This window comes from Petaurus breviceps, unplaced genomic scaffold (assembly GCF_028583685.1).
Source record: "Petaurus breviceps papuanus isolate PSGF00001 unplaced genomic scaffold, PetGlider_PUasm1.0 38, whole genome shotgun sequence".
Taxonomy (NCBI): Eukaryota; Metazoa; Chordata; class Mammalia; order Diprotodontia; family Petauridae; genus Petaurus; species Petaurus breviceps.
The window spans coordinates 37,658,917-37,683,421 of NW_027186304.1; the positions used below are offsets into that span (position 1 = coordinate 37,658,917).

At 37.9% G+C, this 24,505-nt stretch overlaps 1 protein-coding gene across 5 annotated transcripts in view; it reads right to left on the reverse strand.

Moving 5' to 3' along the window:
* TMEM241 (transmembrane protein 241) overlaps positions 1 to 24,505 on the reverse strand; it is a 168,399-nt gene that overhangs the window by 111,110 nt on the left and 32,784 nt on the right. For 3 of the 5 annotated variants that reach the window (XM_069099784.1, XM_069099788.1, XM_069099785.1), the window contains exons 4-6: positions 22,501 to 22,582; positions 7,807 to 7,884; positions 5,247 to 5,272 (exon numbers count right to left, since the gene is read on the reverse strand). In XM_069099784.1, coding sequence (XP_068955885.1) covers positions 5,247 to 5,272; positions 7,807 to 7,884; positions 22,501 to 22,582 — 186 coding nt within the window. The remainder of the gene's footprint in view (positions 1 to 5,246; positions 5,273 to 7,806; positions 7,885 to 22,500; positions 22,583 to 24,505) is intronic. The other 2 variants (XM_069099786.1, XM_069099787.1) reach the window with 2 other exon arrangements.

The window sequence follows — 24,505 nt, forward strand, 5'->3', positions numbered from 1 at the left end:
AAATAACTGGCCGTGTAACCTTGAGCAAGTTACTCAACCCTGATTGCTTTAAAAAAAAAAAAAAAGAATCTTTGTAAAGTACTTAACACAGCATCTGGTACATAGTAGGCATTATATAAATGCATATTCCCTCCCCCATACCTCTACCATCAATGTCTTTTACCTAAAATGTTGTACCTAGGACTGAACACAATAGTCCCATTATGATCTGACTAGGGCAGAACGCAGGGAGATTTTCACCTTCTTTGTTTTGGATAGCAGGACTCATTTAATGCTTTGATAGTGGTGGGTAAATTCTTAGCTGCTGTAACACGCTGCTGGCATATATCGAACTTACAATCCAGTAAAACTAGTTTGTTTTTTTCATACAAAGTATCTGATATTCATGTGGTGGATTTTTTTCAACCCTGTAGGACTTTACACCTCCTTATATTAGATGTTAGCACATTGGTTTGGCCCATCGCTCCAGCCTGTTGAAATCTTTGGAGATCCTTTGGAAATTTTTGATTTCCAACATGTGAGCTATTCTGCCCAGGCTCATGTTATCAGCACATTTGATAAGCAGGCCATTGATGCTTTCATCTAAATCACTAATAAGCAAAAAGCAAAGGGCTAAGCACCTATTTTTCCTAAGGCACACCAATAGATGTCTCCCTCCAAGTTGACAGAGATGCACGTTATAAATAGGACATAAATTACTGTGAGTCAAAACAGTCAGAAGTCAGAGGTCCAGGTCACATTCATTCATTCAACAAAATGTTAGCTGTGTGTATAGCACTGTTAGGCCTGGAGAAGATATAAAGTTTAAATAATTCCCTGACTTGGTGGATCTTAGAGTCCACTAACAGAAGCCTATGATACTATAGGATATATAGGGGGTGCAGTGAATAGAGAACCAGGCCTGGAGTCAGGAAGATCTGAGTTCAAATCCAGCCTCAGACACTTACTGTGATCCTGGCCAAGTCACTTAACCCTGTTTGCTTTAGTTTCCTCATCTGTAAAATGAGTTGGACAAGGAAATAGTAAACTAATCCAATATCTTTGTCATCTTTGTCAAGAAAACCCCAAATGAGGTCATGGAGAGTCAAACAGGACTACACAACGAATAAATAATACTATAATATAATAATGTTATATTGTGTACTATGTTATAGAATTATATTTTATCACAAACTATCATAAAGATTATTATACATAAGCACATTGGGAGAGTTATAAATTATGATGAATGCTAAGGGATTAGCAAGGTGAAGGCTATTACTGACATGGGTTTTAATGTATGAGTAGGAATTCAGCTGGTAAAGAGAGGGATGACATTTCAAGTAAAAGCAATCACATGCTTAAGACACGGCATTGGGGAAATGTGGGTAGGTTTAGGAGACAGAAAGCAGTCCAGTCTGACTCCAGTAGAGCATTCTTGAACATGAGTAACATGAGATGAGGCTGGAATGACAAGGGGGTAAAAGGCTGCAGAGAATCCTAAGTGCCAAAAGAAAAAAAAGTCTAAACTCTACTTAATAAGGGAGTCAACAAAAATTTTTGAGCAGAGTAAAGCAATTTCAACCTATCATCTAAGCTGAGGAGAATAAGTCTAAATAGGTGGGAGAGTTTTCCTTCTCCAAATACTTGATGAGATTGCCAAGAATTTTGTTTAGGCATATATATATGGGGTCACAAAGATTTGGACACAAGGGAAAATGACTAAACAACTAAGCAACAACAGGTACGAAAGACGTGCTATTTGTTTAAGACTTGTTTAGTGTTGTTTTTTACGCCCAGTGATACAGAACAGTCTGGTCCTACTCAGCACCATAAACAATCCATCTCAAGGAACCATTGCCATCCAAATAAAGTAGAGTGTTTGTATTCAACTGAGTTCAAGGGTGGGGAGGAACCTGGGAAAGCTAGAGAAGTTACATCATACAGTGGGAAGAATGATAGATTTGGAGACAGGAGAACGTGGTTTGAATTCTGATCTTCTAACTATCTGTGTGACCCTGGACTAGCCACTTAACCTCTGTGGGCCTCAGTTTCCTCACTTGTAAAATGAGGAGGTTGGACCAAATGACCCCAACACTCACATGTCATGGCATCACCTCCCTGAAGTCATGATCCTCTTTGAGAACGAAGGACAAACAAGATGCCTTCAAACTATCTTCCTTGAAAGAGGGTGAACATCCCCTTGTGGATATCGAGGCAGTGGCCAAATATGGTCTTTTACTTAATTGTAACATCTCATTTGATCCTCATAGACAGGTAGATACCACCCACCTTTCTATACATACAGATGAAAAAGGTCAGCCTCAGAGGGTTTAAGTGACTCATCAGCAGTCATACAACTAGTAAGCAGTAAAATCTAAATCTGATCCCAGGGCTCACCTGACACTGTTCTCTTAGAAAACAGACTGAACTGGAAATTGAGGGGATGCCCATCAATTGGGGAATGGCTGAACAAATGGTGGCATGTGACTGTAATGGAATACTATCATGCCATAAGAAATGAGGAGCAGGGAGTTCTCTGGAAAACCTGGAAAGACTTAAATGAACTGATGCAAAGTGAAATGTACCTGGAACAAAGTAACAGCAACACTGTAAGATGATCAGCTGTGAATGACATAGCTATTCTTACCAATAAAATGATCCAAGACAACTCTTAAGGACTTATAAGGAAAAATGCTATCCATCCCTAGGCAGAGAAATGATGGTATCTGAATACAGACGGCATACTTTTTTTACTTTATCTTGAGTTTTTTTTTTTTGGGGGGGGGGGAGGTCCTTTGTTTTCTTTCACAACATGAGTGATATGGAAATATGTTTGGTAGGACGGCACACGTGTAACTATATCAAATTGCTTGCCTTGTCAATGATGGTGGCTGAGGAGGGAGGAAGAGAAATAATTTGGAACTCAAAGTTTTAGAAATGAATGTTTTAAATTGTTTTTACATGTAACTGGGGAAAAACGAAATCCTAGATAAAAACTATGTTATGATATGAAAAAAGAAGAAACAAACCCGCTTTAAAGAATGGCCTTTATTCCTTAAATGGTACTAGAATTACCATGCATACATACATGAAAGAGCAAGAGAATAATTCCAAGGCAACATGTCAATAAGGGGATGTTAATGTAATGAATGCAATCAATAACTCAGGGAGAAGGTCAAACTGTGCTGGAGTGGTCACAGAGGGCTTTATGAAAGTAAGCACTAGTCTAGAGCACTGGACTTGAAATCTAGATAACAGGCTTTGAATCCAACCCCAGGCACAACGGCTCAGGGACTCAGTGACCTCATGTGTAAAATGGAAATAATACTTGGAAACCTGCCATTGCTGGGAGCTAAGCCTTAAAGAACTGTGTCAATGGTGAGTTGTTGAAGAAAGAAAAAATTTGACTTAGCAGAGGTTAGACAGAAGGGTGGCTGATTTAATAGCAGACTTAGTAGTAGTAGTAGTAACATTAATTAAAAAAAATAATAATAGTTAATTGATTTGGTGTTTATGCAAAAAAAGATACAATTTTCATAAAATACAGTATATACCCTCCCTATTCCTAGGTAATAAATTCCAGATAGCCCTGGATGAAGTCAACATATAAAATATTTCCTCTACCAAAGTCCTCTATGGATATTTTGGGACTTGGGTTTTAGGTATGAGTAGTGGACTAAAGGGGGAAAAGAAAGGTAACCTGAAAAGGAAGCAGGTTAGTCAACTTGAATTGACTGCTTGATTTCTTCGACATAGTAAAAAGAATAGGAGAAATGTCTCTAGTTCATGAAATGGATTCTCTAGGGAAGACTGATGGAAAGAGAGAAGGACATAAGATCAGAAGGCAAGGAAGGGTTTTGATCAGTAACAGAAGTGCCCAGTCTATTGACTATGGGGCCATCCAAGGGAGGCATAAAATGCTTTAGTCAGCTGCCCACTTTTCTTCCCAAAGTTCTTTGGCAATCCTCAGTTAAATCTTTTGATTATATCTGGAAGAAGGTAGCAATTAGGTGTTACAGGTCTTTAACACCTCTCTGTAATTCCTATTAATCTCTTTTAATAAGGAGGGTGTGCCCGGAATTCTGGGTATTCTATACCCCCACCTAGCAGTAGTAACAATGAGGAGGGCGGGAGGAGGGGCGGAGCGAGGCTGGACCTAGACCAGGGAACCAGAGGCAATGGAATGTTTGAAACCATCAATCCTAAATCAGGAAGCTTTCATCCCTTCAGAGTTTCTGTCTATATTGCCGAACAAGAGGATGGGAGCTGGTTAAATGAATGAAGACTTGCTCAGGTGGTAATAATAAAATTGCAAAACCAGAAGGAACGTTGGCGATCAGCTGATCTGACCTCTTATTTTAATCCTTTTTGTCCCCCAGAAAAGGATTCTATGGTCTGCTTGCTCATCTTGCCAGCCAATTACTTGACTTTTGAGTTCTTTGCCACAGTAGAACTCTGCTTCCAGACTGAGCTCTTATTTTAAAGACAAGGAAACAGAGGCAAAAGGTTTAGTGCCCTGCTCAGCAGCACACAGCAGAGCGCGGTCTGGACTCCTGGCTTGTGTTATCAGTCCTGGTTTCATGTCCCCTGGCTATATCTCCAGTGCTCTTTCTGTATCGCCTCACTGGTTATCTATAAAGTGGTGAATAACCAAATTTTATACCAAATTTTACCAAATGCCCAAAATTTTCCCCTTATTTATATTTTGTCTCTACATCACTATTCCACAATTATCATTCAATCCCGTCTGATTCTTTGTGATCCCATTTGGGGTTTTCTTGGTAAAGATACTGGAATTGGTTTGCCTTTTCCTTTTCCACCTCATTTTACAGATGAGGAAACTAAGATAAACAGGGTTAAGTGACCTGCCCAGGGTCATACATCTAGTAAGTGTCTAAGGCTAGATTTGAACTCATGTCTTCCTGACTCCCTCTAGCTACCACACCATCTAGTTGCCCCCTATTCCACAACAGTTTATTATTAAATGTTTGAGTAACAATACTAAAATCTGGCACAAGGATCCATTCCCACCCCCATCACCACTCACCCCCAGGAACAATTATCTAATGAATCTTTTGGGGAAAAAAACAATAAAATAATAAAATTACACGAACAATGCCAAAGACAATAGGATTTCTGTATGTAAAATGCCAGCATCCACAATTCACTGATGTCTCTGTTCTACTGTGACAAATACAAATATTTCTTCTGGATCAAAATGACCACAAATGTTCAGTTTTAGGCTCAGGGACTTCATGACTTACCTCCAGATTTTTGCGGGAGATGTAAGCTGGATGAAAATAAAGAGACCAGAATCAAAACTCACGTCTTTAAAAATAATCATGAAAGGAGGCAGATTTAAAATACATTAACAGTGGAGGCTTGAAACCTTATAATACAATGAAATTTAGTGATGCTCTTGAATGGGCAAAAGAATGAGTCAGATCTTGGGGGGTAAGCCACTTCAATAAAACCTTCCTGAGTTTGCAAATCAAGGGCTTTTTTGTTTTGTTTTTACTATTAATTATGGAATCCACATAGTATCTGTACAGCTGTTTCTACCCATGTGCAGCAGTTAGCCATTTAGTCAACAAGCACCCATTATGTCTTTTTACTGTGTGGCAGTCACTGTGCTAAGCACTGGGGATACAAAGAAGAAAAAAAGCCAACCACCTCCATTCCCTTCCCTGAAGGAGCTTACAGTCTAATGAAAAACAACATGCAAACCAGCATGCATAAACTACTTATATATAGGGTAAATTGAAGCTAATTAATAGATAATTAACACGATAAATAATTAATAATAAATAATTATATAATAAATATATTTATATTAATATAAATAAATAATTATTAATAATTAATAAAGGTAATTAACAATTAATTAAAGATGATCAGAAAAGCCTTCTTGTAGGAAGGCAGGATTTTAGGTGGGACTTGGTAGAAGAGAAGGAAACCAGGAGGTAGAGATGAGAAGGGAGAGCATTCTAGGCATGGGGGTCAGCCAGAGAAAATGATGAGAGCCAAGAGATGGCATGTCTTGTGCAAGGAACAGCCAGGAGGCCAGAGTCACTGGATCACAGAGTATATGGAATAAAATACGATAGAAGACTGGAAAGGTAGGAGGGGGTCAAGTTATGAAGGACTTTGAAATCCAAACAAAGGATTTTGTGACTGATACTGAAGGAAACAGGAAATCACTACAGCTTATTCAATAGGAAGGTTGTGTGGTCAGATTGAGTTTTAGCAAGATCCCTTTGATAGTTAAATGGAGAATGTGAACGACGAAAACTGGAACCAATATTTCAGAGTCCTACACACATAGAAACGCATGTGGACACACATACCACTTTAATCTGTGTAAGGAAACAAATTAAAATATGTTCCATTTACTATACAAATAAATATATTCTCATCAAAAAAATCCTCTAAAAGATTAAGTGATTAGAGAAGTGTAGCATGAATCTGTCATTGGATGCAATGATTACCTTAAGATTTCACATGAAACTAATAAAAACAAGTGTTACTGGCTTGTTGTAGATTGGGGGTAGGAGGAGAGCCTTATAAATTTCACTCTCCCTTTAAAAAAAAAAACTTTGATTTTAAGGAATCCCACTTTCTACCAAAAGGCCTTGCTGATTATCCTTAATTCCCTCTATTGATCCTATGCCCTTGTTGATCAGACCAAGCTCACCTATTACTTGTCACTGCCATCTGGCGGCAGGATACCCAAATTGCAGGGGCAGGTTTTATGATATGAAGAAACAAATCTATTCATGCAATCGGAAAATTATATCACAGAGGTGATACCTTTGGGGGCAATCTACAATATAAAGTTATTAAGGTAAAGCTATTTATTGGGCTATAATTATCTAAATAACTGCCCTATGAATATAACCTATCAATGAGACCATAATATGTAAATAAACACACCCAACAATAGAATATTTGTTTAAAAGGAGAAAGATGCAGGGCTCTGATCTCCATTTTGGCTGTGAATTTAAAGTATTCTGTAGTTACACATTCACCCAGAGGTAATATGTCTGCTTTTTTCAGGACATGACTTGGTAAATTTCATCTTTTAAAATACTGAAATTAGCCCAATGACTAAGAATGTTCTTTCAATTTCCAGAAGTGAACCCTTTACTTTCAGATAATCTTTTGACCAGATGACATCAGAAATAAAACAATGGTGAGTGGGCAAAATAATTAGCTATGTTGCTATCTAGGAAATAACTTATTAACGATCCACTTCTCCCCTTTGCTCAGATGGCAAGTTAGGTTCCTTCAAGCTAAATAGTACTTCAGTATCCTGAAAAAAGGAGTACACTTCTTCCAAAGCCAAACTTATTACCAGTGAAGGAATGACATATATACCAGACAGACAATGATCATCACAATACTTCAGTCTTCAAGCTATGTCATGTGCAAAGTAAAAAGCCTGATTGGACAAGTCACTACTTTTAGTCACACCTTGACACATGTGTACATACGAATACAAATGTAGGATTCTCTTTTAAATCATTATCTACTTTTAAAAATGAAGTTAAATTCGTAAAAAGAACTAATAAGAATAGCTAAATAAGAATGGTGGGAAGGAGAGGAGAGACCAGGTCAAATACCCTCTCGGTAAATGCAAAGTACTTCTAATTTCCCAAAAGGTCAAAAACTTGATCCTTGAAATAGTAACTGACTAGTGAGTTGTAAGGCAGAATTTAGTCGACCGAAGGCATGGAATGTAACTACATTTCCATTTGGGTGTTACAAACCTCTTCTCTGTCTAAAGCAGAGCAGGGGGTACTACCCATTTGCACAATTAGTTACCTCTTTTGAAATGCACTTCTGGTACAGACAGACAATAACTTCCGATGCATTATGCAATGTGAAGAACACAGGAATGGACTGAAAGGAAAGTAGGAAAGTGACCATCAGAAATTAGTAGCACATTTTCCAGCAATGTTTTTTTTTTATCTATTTTTTAAAGCAATCGGGGTTAAGTAACTTGTTCAAGGTTACACGGCCAGTTATTTCTGGGTGTGGTGCTGAGTATCTGAGCACGGATTTGATCCAGGTCATCCCGACACTGGAGCCGGTGCTCTTACTCGCTGTGCTACCTGGCCGCCCCATCCAGCAATGTTTCTATTATGATGGACTTGATTTTTATTTTTAAGAAAAATTCAACAAGTAAAACAAAAACGTAGAATCTTCTAGCACAGTAGCATAAACACACTTTCGTTTATTTTGTTTATGACAAGACACTATAAGTCTTTACATTGGGGGCTTTCTCACCAATTGGCAAGGAAAAGACCCCAGTCATGTTATTCTTCAAACTGCCATTACAAAAAGATCCCAAGTTCACCTTCTTTTCCTTCTAAAACTTCTTTGCAGAGATTATTATTTACAGACACTCTGAAACTCAAAACCCCATGAAGACTATGTAAATATTGCCACTAATGTCAATTTTGCTAAGCATTTCAGGTAGGAAAGGATACTGGAGTCAATACCAGAATAATCCCTCAGTTTATGTCCTGGCTCTTTGAGCAAGTCACCTCATTTATTAAGCCTTATTTTTTTTTTTTGATCCAGGCCTATGATGCTATTGATATGCAAAACTTCCAGAATGGAAACTGCCTCCACCAAAGTAGATCAATAACTCATTTATAATTTATGGTCTTAAGGAGATGTCTAAGACCCTGAGAATTTAAGCGATTTGCCCCAGGTCACATACCCAGTGTGTGTCAAAAGAAGAACTCAAATCCTAACACAAAGGTCAGCTTTCTATCCACCATGCTATATCTCTCTTCTGAGCTTCTGCTAATAAAAATAAAATTAAATCTTTCTTTTGCTGGTTTATCTATGTCAAAGTCAGCTATACAGCTGAAAGTCAAAGTTTTCAACCTATTAAAGGTAGTAGTACTGAACAGAAAATTACTTTAAGAAAGAAAAAAATTAAATACAATTATGACTCTTAGTTGATATTCTTACAGAAAACACATCAGGAAAGCATTCAGTCCATAGTTAAGGTTACGGAATAACCTGAACTCAGGAATCCCAACCCTCATTCCCAAGCCTATATATATTTCTTTAGTTTTAAGCACTCTAACACTCCTATTCCCCAATTCACTAGCTATGTGACCAGAGATCCTGTCCCAGTGTTTACGACAGAGACCTACTAGACAGTTTGGCTAGCAGGTAAAAGGAATTGGTCTAGTCACATAATTTGTCAAGACAGGATACAGGAAAAATCTGTACCCAACCCCTTTTCCCTAAAGCAAAACCCTATCCAAGTTAGGAAGGAAATGTGCCTCAAGGAAGGTGATGAGCAGATGGATACAGGGGACCAACCTACTCTGAAATCTCCTTATACTATTTCTGCTGCTCTGGTAGGAACAAGTAAAACAATCAATAACCATTTATTAGCTGTCTACTATTTACCAGAAACTATGCTAAGCATTGAGGATACAAAAAAATAGGCAAGAAGTCCCTACTGACGAAAGGTACCACAGAGAATGAAGTGATATAAAAATGTTTACAGTAAGTTTCTCTGCTAAAGACTTCTCTTCTCAAATATATAAGGAACTGAGTCAAATTTATAAAAATAAGAGCCATTCTCCACTTGATAAACTGTCAAGGGATATGAACAGGCAGTTTTCAGGGGAAGAAATCAGTTATCTATACTCATATAAAAAAATGCTCTAAATCACTATTGATTAGAGAAATGCAAATTAAAACAACTCTGAGATACCACCTCAACCCTATCAGAAAAGACAAATTCCGAAAGAGAGGAGGGAAAATAGTCACACTAATGAACTGCTGGTAGAGTTTGTGAGCTCTTCTGTGAATTCCAGAATCATTCTGGAGAACAATTTGGAAATACACCCAGAGGGCTATAAAACTAGCCCAGCTATAAAACTGACCCAGCAATACCACTACTAGGTCTGTATCCCAAAGATACACAAGAAAAAGGAAAAGAACTTATGTGTACAAAAATATACATGGCAACTCTTTTTTGTGCTGGCAAAGAATTGGAGGTTGAGGGGATTGAGGAGAGTGACTGAACAAGCTGTGGTACATTATTTCAATGAACTACTATTGTGTATAAATGACAAGGGAACGGTTTCAGAAAAACATGAGAACTGTATGAATTGATGCAGAGTAAGTGAGAAGAACCATAAGATGATTGTACACAAGCAAGACCATAACAATGATCAATTGTAAAAGACTTCGCTACTCTGATCGATACAATGATCCAAGACAATTCAAATATTCATGATGAAAAATGCTATCCACCTCCAGAGAAAGAACTGATGAATTCCAAGGGCAAACTGAAGTATAGTTTTCTCACTATTTTTCTTACTTTTTGTTTTGCAATGTGGAATATGGAAATAAGTTTTGTGTGATTTCACATGTGTAACTGATATCATATGGCTTGCTTTCTCCGTGGGTGGGGGGTATCTAATCCATAAATCTATCTTCCTCACTGGAATAATATAAGATGTTTTATCAAAAGCTTTGCTAAGTTGGAGTTATATACATACAGCAACTAAAATGTCTGTATCTTTTGACCCAGAAATACCACTGCAAGGTATATATCCTATCGACAAAAAGAAAGGGACCAGATACATAAAGTATTTATAAGATCACTTTTTCAGGCAACAAGGAATCAGAAACAAAGTGATACCCATCAATTAGGGTGACTAAACAAATTGTGTTACATTAATGGGATACTATGCTACTATGCTGCTGTTAAGAAATGATAAATGGGGATGGCTAGGTGGCACGGTGAACAGAACACCAGCTCTGGAGTCAGGAGGACCTGAGTTCAAATGTGACTTCAGACACTTAACACTTACTAGCCATGTGACCTTGGGCAAGTCACTTAACCCCAATTGCCCTGCCTTCCCCCTCCGAAAAGTTTAAAAAAAAAAGAAATTATGAATATAGAGAAGCATATATGAACTGATACAAAGTAAAGGAATAAAACTATAAAAACAAATTATTACAATAATGCAAACAGAAAGGTCAACAACTACAAACAACTGAAAATTAATGTTGCAAAATTATGAAGAACATTTTAAGCCATGGCCAATGTTTTTGTTGTACAGAGGTAGTGTAGAAAAAGATTAAAAAAAAGACACCAATAAAACATTTAATATACACAGAAAAAATAAAAGACAAGTTCATAAGGATACATGAACAAGCAGGGAAATTTTATTACTATTTTGTTGAATTAAATATGCACTTTAATAAACTATGTAACATAATTTTATGAGTTCACATGCAAGTCTTTTTTGCTCTTTGTATACTGAAATGCTTGTGGTTTTTGCTAATTCTTAGATTAATAATTTTTAAATCATATAATAAAAAATAAAGATTGCAAAATTAAAGAGAACAAGGTTGACTGCAAAGAAAAGATATGAGAAGACATGTCCTCCCACTCCTTTGCAGAAGTCAGGAGTTCACAGGTATGGAACATGGGATGTTAGGTTTTTTTTATATTGATCAGTTTTGACAAATTTTTTCTTCTTTCTCTTTTTCTTTAAAAAAATTTCTTTGTTAATATGAACTGCTCCCTGGGAAGAGGAGGTTATACAGGGAGAAATCTAGATGATGTAAAAGCAAAAGACTTTATAAAAATATATAGAAGTCTATTTTTTATTTTAAAAAAAGAGCTTTGCTAAAATCTAGGTGAGCTATACCCAAAGCATCCTCTTCATCTACTACTTTAGTAGTCCTATCAAAAAAGGAAAGTAGGTTAGCCTGGTATAACCTATTCTTGATCAACCCATGCTGGTTCTTTGTAATCACTGCTTCCCTTTCTAGGAACTCATTAGAAATTTCTTTAATGCCCTGTTCTAGAATTTTCACAGAAACTGAATTTAAGCTCATTGGCCTATAGTTTTCAGATTCTGTTCTCTCCCTTTTATTGGTTCTGTTGAAAATGAGGACATTTTCCCTTCAATCTTGTGCTACTTCTTCTGTTCTTGATGATCTTTCAAATAACATCTACAGTAGCCAAGCCATCATGATTCTTTAATTTTATAATTATCCCCATTTTACAGTTGAGGAAACCAAGACTCACTGAGCTACAACTTACTTGTTCAAAGTCACACTCCTAGAAAGTTGGGGAGTTAAGACTTTCAAAAGTCAGGCCTTCTAACTCCACATCCTCTGTATATTCCATTTGTTGGGGATGTCATTATGAAAGCAATTCTTAGTCAAATATGGATTGGACCAGATGGTTCCTGAGGTCCCTTCCAAGTCTGAGGCTCTAGATAATAAATGCCAGCCAAAACCATTTAATCAAAACATCCTATTTGAAAAGAAAGATATCTGACTATTCCTACCTATTTCAGGATTTGATGACATAATTCATCTGGGACAAGGGATCTGCATTTATCTATCAATGGTACCTTACTATCTCATAATCTCTCATTTATCTTGAGTATCACCTCCCTGTTAGTCAATTTTGTTCTGTCACTTCTAGCGCAAAGGTCCTTCTCCTTGGCTGATACAAGTGAAACAAAATGAGATCTGAGCATATCTTTTTCTCTCCCCTCCCCCCCACACGCATAAATGACCTGGAAAATAAGGGGTTGCACATCAACTGGGGAATAATTCAACAGATTATAAAAGAAATGATGAAAAAGACCTTTTCAGAGAATCCTCAGAAGACTTGTATGAACTGATACAGAATAAAGTAAGCAAAAGCTGAACAATTTACACTAAATGCTCAACATTACAAAAATGACCAGTTTTTAAAGACTTAATGATTACTGCAGAGGACTGATGATGAACAATCCTACCTGTCTCCTGACAAAGAGGTAATGGACTTAAGATGCTGAAAGCTATAGTTTTGGATGTGGCCAAATTTGTTTTACTTGACTATACTTTTTCGTTACAGGAGGATTTTTTCCTTTTCTTTTCTTTTTTCAGTGGGAAGTGGGGAAAGGTGGGAGAAAAAATGCTTAACAACTGAAAAAATTTAATTACAAAATATAAAAGTGAAAAGTCAAAGAACTGAGCAGTTCTTCCTTCTCTCTGGCTTTGTCATCCTCCTATTTACTCTAAGCAAAAGCTCCATCTATACTAGGCCTTCTTTGATGCTTCTCTTTGATATGTCTAAAACAAACCCCCAAAAAGCCCTTTTTTGTGGTCTTTAGCTTCCCTTGCAAGCTTCGGCTCATTCTGAGTTTTAGCATTCCTGACATTATTCTTACATGACATTACCACTCTCATATTCATTGTGTGTTGTCTGGCCTTGTTTCTATTTTCTGTTCATTTCTTTTTCAAATGTAAGTTGTGTGCTTAGTTCCCCATGCATCCAAATTGGTCTCTTCAGACAAATATGATTTTTCTTCCTCATTAGAATTGTTTCCTTTTATGTCTTCAGAAAAAAAAAAAAATTTGTAAACATGCCCGGCTCCTTGGCTAACTTTACCTAAAGTATTTTATTTTATGGGATCCTACCTATCTTTCCTCTGAACCCTTTGAAATCTGTTTTCCCCAGATCTAGGCTTCACATCAGACTATGTCCAGATTTCTTATCATTCTCTATCACAAGTTCCAAGATGGAGTGGTTACTTTCCCCTTGCCCCCACCCACCAAAGTATCCATCAACCCCAGTAATCACATCATATCCAGAATAAAACTTCCCCTTATTGAATCTTCTACCTCTTGAAGGATGAAATTATCAATAATGCAAATAAAGAAATGATTGGTCATTCTACTTTTGGTAGGAAGAGTTCCAAATGTCTGGATAAGTGAAGTCCCCATCACTACTCTAGCATTCCTCTGTGTTGGGCCTATGATATTTCCCAAACTCTTTATGTATTTCCTCTTTTAGCCCAAATAAATATTAAGTATACTCCAATGGATAGAAAGAAACTCCATTTAAAGTTACTGTAGACATTATAAAATATTTGGGAATCTACCTGCCAAAGCAAACCCAGGACCTATATGAACACAACTACAAAACACTTTTCATACAAGTATGCTCCAATGGACAAAATCTCTTCTGTTTCTGTCTCTTTTGACTTTTTCCCAAATAATCTGTCATATTTCACTATTTCTGGTTCCTGGATTTCATGATTCTTTAATTTTGTAATTAGCCCCATTTTACAGTTGAGGAAACCAAGTCTCACTGGGCTATAACTTACTTGTTCAAAGTCATACCCCCTAGAAAGTCGGTGAGTTAAGACTTTCAAAAACCAGGCCTTCTAACTGCACATCCTCCATATGTTCTATTTATTGGGAATATTGTTACAAAAGTAACTCTTGATCAGATATAGGTTGGAGCAGATGGTTCCTGAGGTCGGTTCCTTCCAGGTCTGAGGCTCTGTGCCTATGATCTCAACTATCCTTTTCTTCCCTAGTCCTTAATAAAATTCAACATGAATCTAGTTTTAATACCTGCTTGCTACCATTTTCTAACGGTTGTGTTCAACACTTTTATAACGGATAAGAAGATAGTTAAGAAATCAGCTGTTGTCTCGAGTACTTCACTGAGAAGGAAAGCACAGCTGACAATGTAAAAACAGTCTTAATTCCACAACTGGACTCTGCAAACCCCCCCCCACACACACCACCACCACCAAACAATTTCAACTAGGACCTTCTGTTATGGGCATCTTGTGCCCTACACCACACCACCTCCACAAGAAAAACACTATAGAAAATAACAGTCAAGAGAATTTAACACTAAAATTTACATATTTATCCTCTGTGGAGCCAACTTGCATTATGTAGCATTAGTTACATTTTTTAAAATGTGCCCTGGAACCAAAATTGGCTCATTTACCCAGCTAAGTTAACTAACTCCACATGGGTTTCATCCTTCCTGTGGATTCTCTCTTTCACACACACACACACACACACACACACACACACACACACACACACACACACACACACGACCTTCATCTGTTGAATGAGTTTAATGCTAAAGACTGTGAAAAAGATTAAGAAACAGAGGGGGAGAGAGAGAGAAAGAAGGTAGGAAAGGAGAGGGAGAGGAGAGGGAAAGGCGAGGAAGAGAAGAGGGAGAAGAGAGAGAGAGGAGAGGGAGAAGAAAGAGAAAGGAGAGGAGAGGGAGAGGAAAAAGAGAAGAGAGGGAGAGGATAGGGAGAGAAGAGGGAGAGGAGAGAGAGGGAGAGGAGAGAGAGGAGAGAGGGAGAAGAGAGAGAAGAGAAGGAGAAAGGAAAGAAAGAGAGGAGAGGGAGAGGAAAGGACACAGACAGACTCTGATGTGAAGCCAGGAAAACAAAATCAAAGAATAAGTGGAGTAGCCAACCTTCCTGTCCATAGGCCTTCATGCTGCCTTGCAATACCCTGCTAAGTCCCGACCTTATCCTTCTGAAGCAGAAAAACCCTCTGGTGTGGGTAGCCAAAGTTATGATGACATCACCTGATATCTGTACAAATGGGAAACTGGACTCTGATCACCAACCTGCTCACATGCAGAAGAGGCAGTGAAGAATAGAATGTTCCAAGCTAAATCCTTGAAGGAAAATCATCAGGCCTAGAAGAATTAAGGTTCTAGGAAGGAAAAAATGTCAGTTGGATCGGATAACCAACAGCTACTGGATGTATGGCCCTATGAAAGTAGTGCCATACTTCCTCCTGCAAGCTGCCTGAGTAAGCATCATTTCTGTGAGCTTATTAAGTACGGGGGGGGGGGGGGGGGGGGGGGGTGGGGATCTATTATTCCAAGTACCTGGAAAGTGAATTGAAATCTTTTCTCTCCTCCAACAATCCTAACTGTTGCATCACCCATTTATGGTTTATAGGCAGCAGAGGGACTTTAGGGACACAGAGGCAAATTATTGGCATAAAGCAGACCTGGCCCCAAGAGCCAGAGGTCTAGACAAAGGAGCAAGTGAAAGCTCTGCTCTTTATTACAGAAGCCCAGACATTCTAATAACCAATAACATCGCTATAATAACAATTCCTTTAACTAATGATGTAAGTAAGTCAGCTATGAATTTTGAAAAGAGAAAATCTGTTAAATACCACTCAAAATGCACTTTAAATTTATTAATTCAGTTCTGACCCATGTGTTTTTGCTCTGGCATAAATATATCAGAGCAAGGTTTCATGGCCTTGTTGGTCAGTCAGTAAGCATTTATTAAGCACCCATTATATGCATGGTAAAATGACCACCCCATTGGGAAGTATGTGTCAAACACATTGGCACACCCATAGGTAGAGAATACTTCTTCCATCATCTCTACCTAATGCCTTGAATGAACTGGCCAACTGTGGCAATAGCCATTTTCAAGCAAACTAAAGTTCCATACCTGATGGTATCTATCTATTCATTTTAATTGTCTTTTTAAAAAAATCAGAAAGATCCAAGAGGATGCTAGATTATGCTATCTGTAGTAAACAGGTTTTGCTTGTTTAAAAAAAAATAAGGCTTTCTTTCTCTTGGGTGAGTTACAACAGCATAGAAAGAGACAGAATGGACACAGCTCAGCTTTGCCCCCTATGCGGGGCTACCCTCAAAAAGTGGGTTCTGTGTGACTGTTCTAGTGAACAGGATCTGAACGCGTATGAGTCTAAGAGTCAGGAGATCTGGGTTTTGGTCCAAGTTAATCATTTCTGTCACCTTGGATAAGCTGCTTAATTTCTTTGAACATTCTGTACTTCTGTCATCATATCTCAAATCAGGAAAGAGAATATTTGTAATATGATCAACTACACCACTTGTTTTAAGGATCGAATGACATGCTCCTTTGGGAAAAAAAAAACGCATTTAAAGTGCTGGGAAAATCTAACTTAACACTCTGCTTACCATCATCACCATTGCTGCTGACATTTATAGAGTACAAAGTGTGCAAAGTGCTTTATCATACATTCTCACTTGAGCTTCAAAACAACCCTTCAAGGTAGTACTATGGGAATTATTGTCTCCATTCAACAGATAAGGAAACTGAGGTTCAAAGAAGTCAAGTGATGTGCCCATGGTCACAAAGATGAAATGTCTGAAGCAGGATATGAACCCATAACTTCTCATCTCAAAGTCTGACATTCTAATTCTCTCTACCATGCTACTTTTATGCACAACACAGTTGTAGAGCCAAAAGAAGAAGAAGAAAGCCTCTGAACAAATAAATAGTGGTAATAATATTTGTACACTTTACCAGGGAGCAAAAGTAGAGAATCTTTCAGGCCAGACAGCTGTGTGTAAATAAGATTTCATATAATGATAATAACTACAACATGTAGTGTTTTAGGATATGACAAGCACTTTACAAATATATCTCATTTTATCCTCACAACAACTCTGGGATATAGGTACTATTCTTATCTTTATTTTAGAGTTGAGGAAACTGAGGCTGAGAGGGGCTAAGTGACTTCAATCAATTCATCAATAATCAATGAATAAACATTTGAGTGTCTGCTATGTGCCAAGCACCCTGCTTGGTACACCCAGTTAGTAAGCATCAGAAGTCAAACTGGAATAAAGACAACATCAAGAGGGGACAAAAGACAGCAGTGCTCAAGCTATCTTGGGCCCAGGATAAACTGCTATGATTGATCAAACATCCTATTTTTGATTTTGCCCAGTACAAATCTGTACCTCCCTCCCTGCCAAAAACAAAACAAAATCAAACCTATTAAAACGAAATGCATGAGTCAGTAAAAATACATGTCAATTTTATGTCTGAAGTTATATTTTAGATTGCTTACTCTTTTTCTAATTTTCAATTTTGTGCTTCCTGTTCTTAATCTGGTTTGCCAATTAATGAAATAGTTACACATTCTAAAAGTTTGACCATAAACTGAATGTTAAAACTCAGAATGCTTTTACTATAAAAACAATGTTAGGTTTCCAGGCTAGACTGCCAGATTACTAAAAATCAAAGTGTTATTGTACTAAATTAGCAATAGTTCTGAATCTTGGAAACAAATGGTCACAAGGTTTAAGAAGGAAAAAGGAAAAGTTTTCTTAATTTCCTATGTGACAGGGTTACCTTAGCCTTTCACACTTAGATATCCCACCCTACTCCCCACTAAAGTACTCCATACATCAAAACTATTTATTTTATTCCCCTCTGAGGGAAAAAAAAAAGTTGTGTTATCAGAACTCAGTCATGATTTCATAAATACAAAGAGATGATCTGCTCCGGGTGAGGAAGCTCCCTCTACTAATGTATAAAAGCAACTGTTCTGAGATTTCTAGTTTTAGAAACATTTGGGGTGGGGGAGAAGTACTGCCAAGCTAAGAGACTTTCTTGTAGTTACACAGTCAGTGTGGATGTGTCAAAAGCAAGATCTGAACTCAGGTCTTGATTACTCAGAGGACAGCCCTTTATCCATTACACTAAGACAGATCTGTGATTTAATTTTCTTGACAAGACCTTTGAGTCAAGGTAGCATGATGCAGAGAGCTGGTATCAGATTAGATAGGCTTGAGTTCAAGTCTCTCCTCAGGTACATAATTGCTGGGTGACCTTGGACAAGTCACTTAACTTCGCGATTCTCTAAGAGCACTGTTGCAAAGAGTGTGCCAATTTGCATTAGTAGAGGGAATTTTCTCACCAGGAGTTCCCTAAATCCATGTCCAGAACTGAATCATACCTAAGATTTTTATACTTTTATTTTTAAAAGAGAATACTTGTCAACCTACAAGAATATCTAATAGATAGAAATTCAGGTTTAGTAAGGAAAAAAAAGTGAAAAAGTCAGTTATAGGGGAAGATGCTGTTTTGTGAGAAGGCACCCTGGACCCTAGGCCCTCCCCATCCTGGCCTTGCCTGGGAATCTAATCTAGACCCTAAAATCTGTTGCATTATGCTATATTTGACCTCCCCAGAACAGCTTATTCCTGACTTCTACTTACAAATGCTCAGTCTCTCCAAGACTCACATTTTTTCATGAGAGCTACAATGTCAAAGGTCACAGATGAGAGTAAGGTAGCACGGGACGTGTATGTATACATCAGGTGTTTAAAAGCCAGGGATTGTCTCTATATATTATATCACCTAGTTGTATTATTTAGGCAATGCTTAGCTTTTAGGGCTCTTTTTCCTAAAAACCAACATGACATTTCACAAAGACCAATTCACTGTGCTACGTTCTATCTGTCTTCAAAGGGAATAGGAGAGAGAGAGAACACATGCTTAGTTTAGACCACAAACCTGGACTTTGAAAACGGATAAATTGGAAAACATAGTTTTCCATGGTTCAGGAACAGGATAGATTTTCTTTTAAGTGGGATGAGATAGGGAAGGGTAGAACAGAATAGCAGATGGAATTATATTCATGTGAGGAAATCCAGAAACCAGAAGGAAGAAAAGAAGTACACTGGACAGCAAGTAGGCAAAAATCAACAGAGGCAGAAACAGATGTAATACTGTCCTCTGAGTAGACAGACCACCCTGATGGAAAAAAGAAACAGATCACAAATTTGACACAAAGGCATGACACAGCAGTGATGGAGGTCTTCTAATTGTCCAGACATCTGCTGGAGCCTTCTCTGTCTGCCTAAAGCCAAGCAGCTAATAACTTCTCAATTTGCCTTCATGATATTTTCATCCTTGAAATGAATTATTTTGTCAATGTTTTCCAGTTCCCAACAAATCGGGGGTTTGGTGGCCTTGATCCATCCTCCAAGACCGTCACTGTTTCCTGGTCTTTTCTTCAGTTGAGTCACTCCATGAATTTATTTCTCCTCATATTATTGTCCATTCTCTGTTCCATTGTATTAATTCTGCTTTTGGTGACATCATTAACATTTCCAAATGCTCCCTGATATTTTGATGGGTTTTGTTATTATTTCTTCCCATAATTTCTTAGCTGCTTTCAGTTCTTCTCATCCCTTTCATAATCTAATAATTTTTATGCTTCCTTTTGTAAAGGAGTATCTTTGTTATATTCACCAAAAGGCAAAAGGGAGATGACTAATAATAATTAATAACAGATAGATAATCTTAAAACTCTCTCCACAGAGCTGACTCATACTTTTTAAAGGCTATGTGTTTCTAATCCCTCAGCCAGTCAATTAGTTGGAGTTTCCTACATCCTCTTAGCTGCCTTGATCCAATGACCAAAGCCCCATATTTCTATCATATTAAACTAAGAAATATCTTCACTTTGAGGCCAGGTTACCTAGGTAGTTAATACTTCACACTCTAAAGTCTAATTGTTTAAGAAAACTCCTAAATACTGCCCATATACTTTGGTTTTCTGATTGTCTATTATCCACTTAAGCATCTCATGATTTCTTGCATTTTCTTGCATACTTGTTTCAGCATATATTTCTTCAGGTACTTTTCCCCTTGTTTCTCATACTCAACATTTTTTTAAGATTATTATTATATATTTTTTCAGTTTAATTATTGTCTTTTTGGAAAATTTTTATATTTGAGAGAAAATTTACTACAACATACATTTCTATTATCACAAATGCAGCATAGTAGCTAGAGAACAGGCCTGAAGAATCAAGGTTCGAATCCCTAACCTAATACATAATGATTGTGTGACCCTGGGCGAGTCCTTTAACCCCTCAAGGGCCCCAGGAAACCCTCTAAGACAAGAAGTTGCAGAGAAGATGTTAATCTGTTTTGGTAGAGAAAGTTCCTCACCTCTCTACCAGTACTAACCATCTCTCTGTTTTCTTCCTGTTCATCTCATGGTTACCCTCTAAATTTTATAGCAAAAGTGACATCCCAAGTTAAACAGTGCTCTGTCCCTCCCCTATCTGTGTCCAAAGAACTCTGGATTTTGTCGTTGAGAGAGTACATCACACACTGGAAAGTTTAAATTTCTCTATGAGCTTCTCAAATTAGAAGTCCGAGGTTTAGCTACAATGGGAAACAGCACGCCCTTTTTCTCTTCTGGAGAAAGAGGCAACTCATCATTCAGAATGTTGCTTATTCTCTTTCTAATTAGCTTACAAAACCCACATAGGTGTTTTATATTCACTGTTTTCCACAAACATATCAAGCACAAGCTACATTTCTTCCTCATTGTCATAGAGTTACAGCCTGGGGTGGCCCCACTGAATCCTCAAACACGAAGCATCCCTCCATTCCTCATTCAGGAACCCTGCTTAGGCGGTGGAGAGAGAACTACTAATGTACAAACACGGCAGCCTGAGGCCATTTAGTGACAGAATAAAGCATTCCTCAATAATCCCAGAGGGCTCCACAGTGATGCAATATAGTTCAATAACTGAGGTTAATGAGGAAGGCTCTGAATCACTAAGAAAAGATTAAATTAGGTTCAGTATTAACTGCTTAAGAAATAGGGACTGGAGGGGCGGCCAGGTGGCTCAGCGAGTAAGAGCACTGGCCCCCAGTGTCGGGATGACCTGGGGGATCGAATCCGGGCTCAGACACTTAGCACCACACCCAGAAATAACTGGCCATGTAACCTTGAGCAAGTTACTTAACCCCAATTGCTTAAAAAAAAAAAAAAAGAAATAGGGACTGGATTTCTAATTCCATTGATACAGAAAACTCCCACAGGAAGAAAATCCCTCTTCCAATGCCAATCAGCATCTTCTCTACAACTTAAAACTTAACAAGAGTTGCCTAGCACACTGTGAGGTTAAGACTTGGGGTCACATAGCCAGTAGTCTGAGACAGGTCCTGACCCCAAGTCTTCTTGCCTTTCAAGGCCAGCTCTCTATCCCTTACATCTTCTGACTCTTCTTTGAAGAGAGCAAAGAAATATGTAATATATTCTAGTAAGATTTCCATTCAAAATTATTTAAATAGTAATCTTACAAGTTAAAAGGTATAAGCTTTAGTTAGTTAAAAATCCATTTATTGGAATACCTCACTCCCTTATGATGCCAGGTAAATGTGACATTTATTGTATTGTTATCACTATTATTATTATTATTATTAAAATCAGATAAGCCAGTAGAAAGCTCATTATTATAGAGATCCCTAGCAAACTATGCAAAAACAAAAAAAGGATCCACAACACAAAATACAACTTTGAGATAAGCACGTACATTCAATTCGATTAGTCTATTCATTTATAGGATCTGTATGGTCCCTGGAAAGGAACTTTAACCATAAATAATCAGAGCCAAAGATGATCTAGCATCTAGTTTCTCAATTTCATTTTCCATGTGAGAAAGCTAAGTACTACAAAGAAAGAACGAGCTCTCCAAGCCCATGATGGCACAGGCAGAAGGGGAAATCATCTCTCCTAACTTCTACTCTAAACCATTTGGTAAAAATTTAGCTTACATGATCCAAAGCCATTTTAAAGAATTTAAACCTCCCTTTTTTATGCACCAAATTTAAGTTACAAATCAACAGAATATCAAAGATATTTTCTTAAAAAACTAAGAGGAATAATCTAAGAATAATCTAAGGAATAATCTAAGAAAATTAATTAGTGATATGTTCATATTGGCATGGAAACATCATGATTTTAACTAAAACAATTTGAGTGCTATTTCAAACAATGGAAATAATGTTAAGAAAACCAAGTTCTTTTTAAGAAGAGACAATATTATATTGATTCAATGATTCTTGTTTCCTCATTACTTACCAATCTAGATAATGCCCTAGAACCTGCGTAGATTATCCCCACAAACATCACTGAAGAGGGAAGCCATGCCAGAACCTTGGCCCTGGGGGGAAAAATTCACAGTTCATTACCAACCAGCATGTCAATCATAAGAGGTACAACTAATTAGCAGTGGAGCCTGCAGAGAGACTACAAAGATTAAGAATGATGATTTGACAGTAATTGACAGGTTATGTGAGATGTATTTTTGTACCCAATGAAAAACGAGTCAGGCAAAGTCCTCCCTTACTCTTTTAAGAAAGAAAGAGAGAGTTAGGGGCGGCTAGGTGGCGGCGTTAATAGAGCACCTGCCCTAGAGTCAGGAGGACCTGAGCTCAAATCCAACCTCAGACACTTAACATTTATAAGCCATGTGACCTTGGGCAAGTCACTTAACCCCAATTGCCCCATCCTCCCTCCAAAAAGCAAGAGAGAGAAAACAAAGAAAGAAAAAAGAAAGAAAAGGAAAGGAGGGGAAGGAAGGAAAGAAGGAAAAAAAGAAGGAAGGGCAAAGGAAGGAAAGAATGAAGGAAGATAAAGAAAATTACACTCCTATTTAATTTCCCTTTAAATTTCTGACTGATTTCACTTAGCACTATTGCTTCTATAATATGAGATATGAGTTGGAAACTGAGAGTATTACAAGCCAGAAGAAAGAAGAGATTTTGAATGTTAACCAGAGTCAAACAGGGTGGAGGGAAGGGGGAAGAATTCCACCCAGGGTTCTGAATTTAAAAAGTGCTGGCAAAATCTGCAATCCTTTAGCAGTGTAGAAACAAGAGTTTAGCACCTAGTTGACAAGGATAAGTAATTAAAATAGTAAGGATTAGATGGTGGAATGGGGTGGGGTGAGCTTCCTCCTTGCCCCACCTCTGTTTCTTTCCCTACAAGGGTCCCCCTACACAGCAGGGTCCCCAGAAGCTCTGATTCCCTGTTGTGAAATAAACAAATTAGACTTCCCACAGTCCTCAATTTCAAGTGAGAGTGCCTTCTGCAACATCTGCCCCAGGAATGGTCTGTGGTATTTTGTAAAGAAAGAAAGCATTTATAGAGTGCTTACTATGGGCCAGATACTGTACTAAGAACTTCACAAATATTATCTCATTTGATACTCACAACAGGTCTGGCAGGTAGATACTACTATTTTCCTCATTTTACAGTCGAGGGAACTGAGGCAAAGGATAAGTAATTTGTCCAGAGTCACACAGCTAGTAAATGTCTGTGGCCACATTTGAACTCGGTCTTTGTGACTCCAGGCAGAGTGTTCAATTCGTTGCACCACCCCAATGTCTCTAGGCAGACTTTGGGGAGACAATGTGGTGAAATGTAAAGAACAATCACTGGCTCTGCATTCAGAGACCCTGGGTTCCAATCTTTTTTTTTTTTTTTAAGCAATCGGGGTTAAGTAACTTGCCCGAGGTTACACGGCCAGTTATTTCTGGGTGTGGTGCTGAGTGTCTGAGCCCCGGATTCGATCTCCAGGTCATCCCAACACTGGAGCCGGTGCTCTTACTCACTGAGCCACCTGGCCTCCCCGCTGGGTTCCAATCTTACCCCTGAATCTTAATAATACCCATATTAATAATACCAGTAGGTAAGCTAAACTCCTTGAGCCTCAGTGACTTATGTGTAAAATAAACAGGACAAAGCAGAAGTCCTCTAAGAACTTCCAACTACAGTTCTGTGATTATTCTGGGAGCAAAAATTCCTAGTTACAGCTCTGCAAATAAGTGAGTTATTCTTTATCTCTCAAATAGGTTAAAAATAAAAGCCACAGACTAGTGCCAAACTGTTAAAAAAAAAAAAAAAAAAGACTGATTGTTGTTCCTTTGGTTTGACTAAGAAAGCTTCTTTTGACGAATGTACCCGACAGCTCCACCCAACCAAAGCAAAAGGAATGATTTCCTTACAGGACAGGAGCCAAATGAAGAGTGATGAAAAGCCATCTTTACAGCCTCACAATGGCTGCTTAAACCATTAATCTGAC